Source organism: Orbicella franksi, chromosome 2, assembly GCF_964199315.1.
Source record: "Orbicella franksi chromosome 2, jaOrbFran1.1, whole genome shotgun sequence".
In the NCBI taxonomy this organism is placed as follows: domain Eukaryota; kingdom Metazoa; phylum Cnidaria; class Anthozoa; order Scleractinia; family Merulinidae; genus Orbicella; species Orbicella franksi.
The window spans coordinates 36,181,857-36,190,123 of record NC_138146.1 but is presented as its reverse complement, the minus strand read 5'-3'; the positions used below and the strand labels follow the sequence as shown (position 1 = coordinate 36,190,123).

General features: G+C 40.9%; 2 protein-coding genes across 2 annotated transcripts in view; both read right to left on the bottom strand.

The window, feature by feature from the left end:
* Positions 1-1,464, bottom strand: part of LOC145479621 (2',3'-cyclic-nucleotide 3'-phosphodiesterase-like) — a 10,341-nt gene extending 8,877 nt beyond the window's left edge. The window contains exon 1 of the mRNA XM_081458028.1: positions 464-1,464. Coding sequence (XP_081314154.1) covers positions 464-568 — 105 coding nt within the window. The 5' untranslated portion in view covers positions 569-1,464. The remainder of the gene's footprint in view (positions 1-463) is intronic.
* Positions 1,465-2,487: 1,023 nt separating this feature from the next.
* Positions 2,488-6,305, bottom strand: LOC145470025 (uncharacterized). The gene is made up of 4 exons (XM_081453865.1): positions 5,770-6,305; positions 5,082-5,271; positions 4,100-4,298; positions 2,488-3,334 (listed from the first exon to the last, which is right to left on the bottom strand). Exons 1-4 carry the CDS (start codon positions 6,097-6,099, stop codon positions 3,295-3,297), a joined length of 759 nt encoding a protein of 252 aa, XP_081309991.1. The 5' UTR covers positions 6,100-6,305; the 3' UTR covers positions 2,488-3,294.
* Positions 6,306-8,267: the final 1,962 nt, after the last annotated feature.

Here is an 8,267-nt window from a genome sequence, read left to right as displayed (position 1 = left end):
TGTTAGTGTACCAAAGCAACCCTGTGGGAGTTGAACTCATTTCCTATGTAAACACTTTCGTTGGGTTTATGTTACATAGTTTGCGCACAGAAATCTAGGCCAGCGAAGTGAAACTCATTTCCTTTTTTGATTTATTCAACAGAAAGCAGCATTGGTTTCGGTCGAAGAGAAGAGGGTACACCACACGCAGCCAAACTACAGCTTTCTGTTCGTGCGAAAACTCGTACACATTTCGTGAAGACATGTCTGCAAGGTTTTTAAGTAAATGTTTGTACAAAGTTTCTACCAAGAGCACAAAAACGTATCATTGATGCATTTTTCCTTCGTTTTTCTTACTATATGAAGCATTCAGTTTAAATGGCCGTCTGACAGCTGGTCTGACAGCAATCACACGGGAACTCGAAGCTTTTGGACGTCTTTGACTGCTTTTAGTAGACATAAACTAAAAAAATGTATACGTTACCTTTCGTCGCCAATACGCCTCCGACGTTAGCAAATAGACGGCTACAGAAGCAAGGAAAAAAGAAATACCAAGTGCTAAACAAATTGCAAAACGTCGAGGTTCCATAGAGAACAGAAACCGAGAAATGTCAGAGCTGAGCTACCGGCGCGATCTTGTAAAGCCACGCTGAGAGGACCCTGGGCAAGAGGGTGTTGAACGGCCCACCCGGGGCCAGACTTGGCCGAGCGGGCGCGGCGTCTACTCGAAATTTTGCGATAACTGCACAAATTCTCGCGCGCTCATTGGCTAATTTTCATTGTCAATAAGCGGACAAAAAAATCACTTTATAATTAGTTGGATGCGTCAACGAGCGTGAGCGGACCGTTTGACAATTTGTTATCGTAAAAACAAACTGACGTCCGTCTTTCATGCGGATGCGTCTGTCCTGTTATTGACAATGAATTTCGTCATAACATTGTCACAGTAGCTGTGGATCCACAAGGCAATAGCCGAACTGGGAAGCCACAGGCCCGGACATAATATCATCGAAATTACTCAAGCTCATGGGATCTGCGTTGGTTGCCGCACTGAATGATCTTTACATGCGAAGCACAAAGGAAGGGCTAGTGTACAGCGATTGGAAATCAGTCAGGTAATCGAAAAAGGTGGTTATACGATAGTCCAATTTCCCGGTTGAGTGTCCGCAGTAAAACCTGCATGAACCTAGCATCGCCGATTTAATGGTTGAACATGTTTTCGTGAACAATCAACTTGTTACTTGTTACCAACGGACCTATCTGAAAGCGTGATCGACTGATTTACTGTCATGTTAGTTCACTTAACTTCCGGCATGGCCAATCGAACTTTCGGAAATCGAACTCAATCGAACCCAGTCTAACTTAATCCGTGGATTGGGCTCGACTAAGTTCGGCAATCGAACCAAATCGAACACCGAACCTTGTTGAGTTCGATTTCCGAACCAATCGAACTCAATCGGACAAATGGAACCGAATTGAACCTCATCATCAAACCATTAAATTATGTTTAGGTTCGGCATCCGAACGCAATCTAATGGATTGCTTTCGATTGTGTTCGGTGAATAATTAAATTCGCTTGAACAAAGATCGTGTTATGTGGTCTCGAAAGCACGAAAAGCACGTGTTATACTGAAGTAACTCGAGCCTCGAAAAACTTGTTATTGATTTTCAACACCAGTTTTACAAAAAAATCAAGAGTTCAGAAATCAAAAGTTTGATTGTTCAATTATTTTTGTTTGTGTTCGATTTGGTTCGATTGCCGCACTCAATCGAACTCAATCCATGAATTGAGTTCGATTTAGTTCGATTGAGTTCGATTGAAATACAGTTCCGGGTTCGATTGACTATGCCGGGCTTAGCTGAAACTAGCTTGAAAACCGGCCGACGACGCAAAACTCGTTGGTGTAGCTTTCATAGATTTTAAGAAAGCGTTTGACATGTACAGTGTACTCGAAGAAGCGAAGTGGGATCCTGTTTTTAAAACCTAATTATAAGCTTTTAAGCTTAAAAGCTGGCTGGTTCAACATACAGTCAAACCTTCATATAACGGCCACCCTCGAGACTTGAGGAACTAGACGCTTAATACAGGTGGCCGCTTATTAAATAGAGAATCACCGAAACTACTCACTAGGCGTGGTCCAGCTAAATTTTTGAAGCGGCCAACAAACCACGGGAAAGTTACGGTAAAGGGCAAGCGAGTTAACAGAGGTGGAGGTTATGGCCTGGAAATTCGTTGCTAGTATACGTTTGAAGGCGATTCATTCTCCATCACATGGCTGAAGAACAAGCTAATTAAACAACACTTTTTTTTCTTTTTTGCGTTCGTGATATGGTACTGTACATCACAACATTGAAGACATCTGGAAGGCGTTAACGATACTAAATCGCTAACCAGCTTAAAGTAGCTTTGTACATGTTATTTTTTTATAGTTATGATGGGTCATATTTTAAACACAATAAAATACTGCATAAAATGACAGGTAGCTTAGTTTCCTTTCAAGTGTGGCCGCTTTTTTTACCTGTATTAAAGTACAGGTAAAAATAACAAAGAAAGACAAACAGGACTGCTACAGGGTGGCCGCGGCCGCTTAATAGAGGTGGGCGCCTAATACAGGTAACAAATACAGCGTTGGTATGAGCGAAAACTCGGGACTTTGAAAACTGGCCGCTTAACATGGGGTGGCCGCTTAATATAGGACTGTTATACACAGGTTCGACTGTATAGTATATTCACCGTTACCATGCACTCCACCGTGCATGGGAAATATTGTTACCAAACAAACTACAACGTTTAGCTTATGAGGTAGTCGATTTCATAAACTTGTTGTACCACCAGTCATAGCTCTGACTACTTTATGAAAAATTCCATCTCGGCCTGCGGCTTCGGACAGCATTTTCAAGACCTCGGACACCTTTTTCTCACTATACGGGCCTCCAGCCGGCAAATAACATATATCTTTGGAATGCTTTGACAGCTTATTACTACAATCATGGCACCGTAGTCGTATTCATTAAAACAAAGATCCCGAGTACTAGATGATGAATACAACAAGTATGACTCCCTGTAGGGACGTCTCATAGAGGGAACTGGCCATTTGAAAGAATGAGTTGGGTCATGAATCCGATCAGAATATTGCTTGAACAAAAGATCAGCGACAGGAGAAGTTCCCAGTTAATGCAAAATGTCTTTACTCATTTTTGTTCACTATGGAAATGACAGATTAAATTCGGTTTTGATCCAGTGCGAGATTATTTGTTCTAGATGGCTGAAGGCAACGGAAAACCGTCAGCTTTGCGAGACATCATCCATTTCTGCTACTCCGGCTTCATACACACCTCGTGGCTTCCAAAAACACTGTGGAATAAAACAAAAATTATAAAAAATCACACCAAACACACCTTTAGCTTACGGTGGCTGGCAAAAGTTTCAATCACTCTCCAGCAGTTATACTTTGGCGGTCAAATAGTACCACTCCTTATCAAGCGATGTACACTACAGTACTAATATTACACGGACTACCAATGATTGATGAATTGGTTGTCGCCATCATCATGGCATAATAGGTTACCATGACAACAGCACAACCTGTTAAAGGAACTCATAGCCTGTAGCTTAAAAAAGAGCTCACTGACCCCACTTTTTGTTATGAAGTTGTGATAAATATTTTTTTTTCGATAAGCATGTCGCCAACCTAAATTTTCCATGAAATTTAGGGTGGCTGTGGACCTCTCCAGAGATTTTTTAAACTTTGCGAGACGTTGTATCCTATTTTGGAAAAATGCATATCCTCAAAAAAAAAAAAAGTTTAGGTCGAGACGCGGTATTGTTTGAATAGTTTGTAACTTAAATAAAATTGCAATGCGTATAGAAACCCCTCACCGTATATCCTCGAATTAGCGCCCCCGTCCCCCTCGAATAAGCGCCCCCTTCGAATAAGCGCCCCCCGTCTTCTCCTGAATTTGAAATGAGCGCCTTGGGCGCTAATAATTCGAGGATTTACGTGTCACTTGGGTCACAGAGAAATGCCCGTTGTCAGTATCCTATTGAGTGGGTAAATGTAAGGGGAAATATATGCGTTTTTAAATCACGAACGAACAAAATGTCAAAGCCTTGACCAACCCTTTTTGGACGCACTCGAGCCCAGCCTTACACGGTCCACAGTCAGGCTTCTCTCCTACCCAGATCTTACGGTATAAAATCGCCGCGCACTGGTGGTACTCGTCCAGAGTAGGTTTGCATATTGGCAAATGGGAGTTGATAGTTGGTTCCAATACACAGCACGCGTCTTTACAATCGGTATCTTTCTCGCAAAATGTCCCTGTAATCAATAGAACATTTGCCGGATTAGTTGCATAATAGTCTCTCCTTAAGGGCGCCTTAGTAGTATTTTTCTGCATTCACGCAAGTCAGCAGAAAGCAGGGTTATGGCAATATAACAAGCCCTACACATGTGACGAACATACAGGATACAAATAATAAACTGTTGGTTGCCCGACAGCTCCGGCGGACAAACTAACAGACTAGCTATCGTGAGGCTACCACCCATTCCTCAGAAGAGCAAAAACTTAAAAACATAAACATGGAATTTTGCTTATTATCAATAATTCTGGGTGACCTGTCCCTTTTTCTTGCGTGCGTGTGATTCAGGTTCGTCCAAGATCTCCGTATACAGACTATTATTAGAACCGGTGCTCTTATATACAGACGTACCTTCAAGCCTCGTTCAGCACAGTGATGCACAAGTCACGCAAAGACGCGCCACCGTCAAGATAATCAGTAAAACTCTTTGTTTTTTTATTATCTCATTTTATAAATAGGTTTCTCTTGTTACATTCTTTTCAGTTATCTTTAGTTAGCAAATACGTATTTTGAACGAGCTTTTAGTTCATAGAGCTTTTGGCATACTTGTCTAAATGATTGATTGACTGATTGCTTGCTTGCTTGCTTGCTTGCCTGCTTGCTTGCTTGCTTGCTTGCTTGCTTGATTGATTGATTGATTGATTGATTGATTGATTGATCGGCGTTCAACACTGATAACAAAAGAATCTTTTTGAGCCTCAACTCAAAGAGAGACTCTTATACAAAGATTTACTCTTCTTACCTGGGTCTCCTTTAGACTTTTTCTCGCACCTTCCAAAACCGCAGATGAGCCCTTTACAACACTGATCCTTACCAGAGCAAGCTACATTAAGTTTGTGACATTTCTCGCAGTAAAGCACGTTACAATACATTCCTTCCTTGCAGGGTTTCTTCTCAGAGCATTCGGCTTGATAGTAGCCCGGGGCTATCATCTGCAAACATACGCTGACTACTAAGTGCCGGCATCACTCATTAACTCTCCATTGAAAAGAAAGAGGCGTTCTGACCGTCAAGCACTATCAGCTATGACCAATTTCAAACTTCTCCATAGTTTTCAATGAAATTTTGGATGAAAAAGTAACGCGAATTACGCGCGTAAACGGAAACAGAAGGAAGAAAAAAAACCTAGGACTTGTTCATCAAAGTACTTTTCTTTAGCTCATGAAAGTCAGAACAGCCCTAAATACAGCAGAAATAGCTTTTCACACGATTAATTGACCATACAATGTTCATTATTGTTCTGCTTAGAGAGAGTCGAATATGATTAAGGTTTGAATTTTGAAATTGACTGACGCAATGAATATAACTCCACAAATTGACTTCCCCCGCCCAAACCCGGAACCATATAGCGGCTCCCTACCCTTGCAGCGCCATAGTAACACGAAACAAAGTTGTAATATCAGTTTTTAAAACTTTGGTCACTAACTCACTTGTCTCTTTCGTAGCTCTTGTCTTAGTCTTCTGTTGTGAAATCCTGCGTGCATAATTTCATCCCGGGACAATTTCTTAAAACCAGATCGATGTGTTAATGTCATTGTATTATGTTTTTCTCCGGCGTGGCCACTTGACATAACAGCTTGATTCTCGTGGGTTTTGCTTTCGTTAATCCCATGTATTTTCATATATTTCTTGTTTTCACCGAAGTCTGAAATTCTATTTGATTTTTCCACCCTTGGGAAAGTAGAAGTTATTCCATGTGAAATGAAAATCGGAACTAAACATCCAAATAACAACAAATGTTCAAGTCTTGTCGGGAACATGATGTCCTTCTTGCATTGATTAGCTACATGAAGACAGCCACAGAAACATTCACGCCATTTCTCGAACTCAGGATCAAAAGCAAACCATAGTGTAATGTTTTTACTTGTTCACTCTTAATGTCGAAAAACACTTGTTTCACGCTAAAAACCCCTTTTACTTGCCAAATGTTTTGGCACAAGAGTATTTTCAACTATTAATAATTCATTACTTGACTGGTTGGTTATTCAACAGAGTGCACAGGTCTGGGCAGTGTGTTTAACTTGTCTATATATGGCTTTTATACCACCAGTTTGAATTGAAGTAACTTAGTCAAAGAGCTGAGCCCGCGATCAGCTTAAATGAATTGCTGATACTCAACTGAACAAACAGAAGGAATCCCAACAAGGCAGAGGAGAGAGAGAGAGCCTGGGAACAAGGTGGACAGAAGGAAAAAGGGATATGACCAGTTGCCGAAAAAGAAACTTGGGTCGCATCAGAGAAAGCGGTTTAATAGGCCATTTCCAAGTTAGCTTGTGCCTCTGCTTCAAAACGAGTCCCCGTGCGAAACAGTTCCTATGGAAAAGGTTTGATTTACACTGATGAAAATCAACCTTTAGGGGACGACGTTTTCATACGAATGGCTTCGCATACGCACGAAGACTCGTTTTGACACAGAGGCAAAAGCCAACTCGGAAATGACCCATTGTTTACCATTTACCGGAAAACAATTTACGCAATTCTGTCTGGGAATTTTCATTTGGGAAGAATCTATTCCACTAAAATAGGCTAAACATTTTCACTGTGCGTTGAGAAATGACGCGTTTTTCACTGATAGCTGAAAGACGGACTGAAACTTTACAACTAATTGCTCTTGATTCTAATTAGCATACAGACCGTTAGACAAACCTATGGTTGAATCTTTATAAGTGTGTGAAACATTGGTATTCGCGGAGGGTCGGGCGTAAGGGAGAGCCATTTAGCCGTCATTTTGTCTATGTGGCTTTATTGAAGTAGTGATCGAATCAATCGATGAACTTTTTTGGCCGTGGTGTCAACCATAGGTTTGTCTAAGGGTCGGTAGTTACGTATATCATCAAGTTGGACTTGACCCTCGTTGAGCCTATCTGTTCCGTTCATTATGACGGTTGTGGTACCCTTATCGGCTTTCCATGCATTATGAGGCATTTTAACCGGAAGTAAAATTTGTAGCTATTCATGATTTTTTTCTGCTCGCCTTCTGATTGGCCGATTCAAAAAACGTCTTGGTGGCGGTTTGTGTAGTCGCTGCAAGAATTTAATATTACGATCTTATTCATCTTGTTCCGTTGCTCTTGTTTTTGCTCTGATTGGCTGATTCAAAAAACGTCCTTAGCGACGGTTTGTGTAGTCGCTGCAAGAATTTAATATTTCCATCTTATTCATCTTGTTCCGTTGCTCTTGTTCTTGTTCTCATGCGAATATAAATGTATCAAATAAAAATTCTTAACATTTGTACTGTGGCTCGCATGGCTCGCCCCTTGGCTCGCATGGCTCGCTGGCTCGCAGGTTTACAAAACTCAGTTAATTTGCCCAGTTCAAATGAATATCTGTGATTTTAGACTGATAGTTGTAGAACACGATTCAGTGAATTTAATTTTCATATGGGTTTTGTTGTTGTAGAAATACTAAACGAAAGATGGCTGGTTAAATATGCATAAATTAATGTGAAATGGCCATTTGACACATTCAAATGGCCCACCAACTTATAGGAAATAAAATATTTTGACCTACATTTTTGCCACAATCATTTCGCCAAACCCAAAATTTGTGCCAAGTTTGAGCGAAATCGGTGATTTGAGCTGTATCACCACCTGCCGATGCGAGGGAGTGGTTCTCTCATGAACACACTCTTAAATTTAAAGCTGCTTTATTACGCATGGACGCGGCTGGAGACACGAAGAAAGATCGTTGTTGCCTTGTTGGTGTTACTTCAGGCAACTATTTATATCTTTAGCTTTTAGAAAATGCAAAAAGGAATGAAATATACTGAAAATTATTCTGGAACAAGATTTTTGTCATTAAAACCTGAAATAATTGCTCGATTTCCTATTCGTCTTAATTTGTTATCGAACCTTTTTGTTTCAAACTCGCCCATCCCGCCCATCTCGCCTAGGCTGCCGTTTTGTGAGCCCACGTTCCTTCGCCTAAA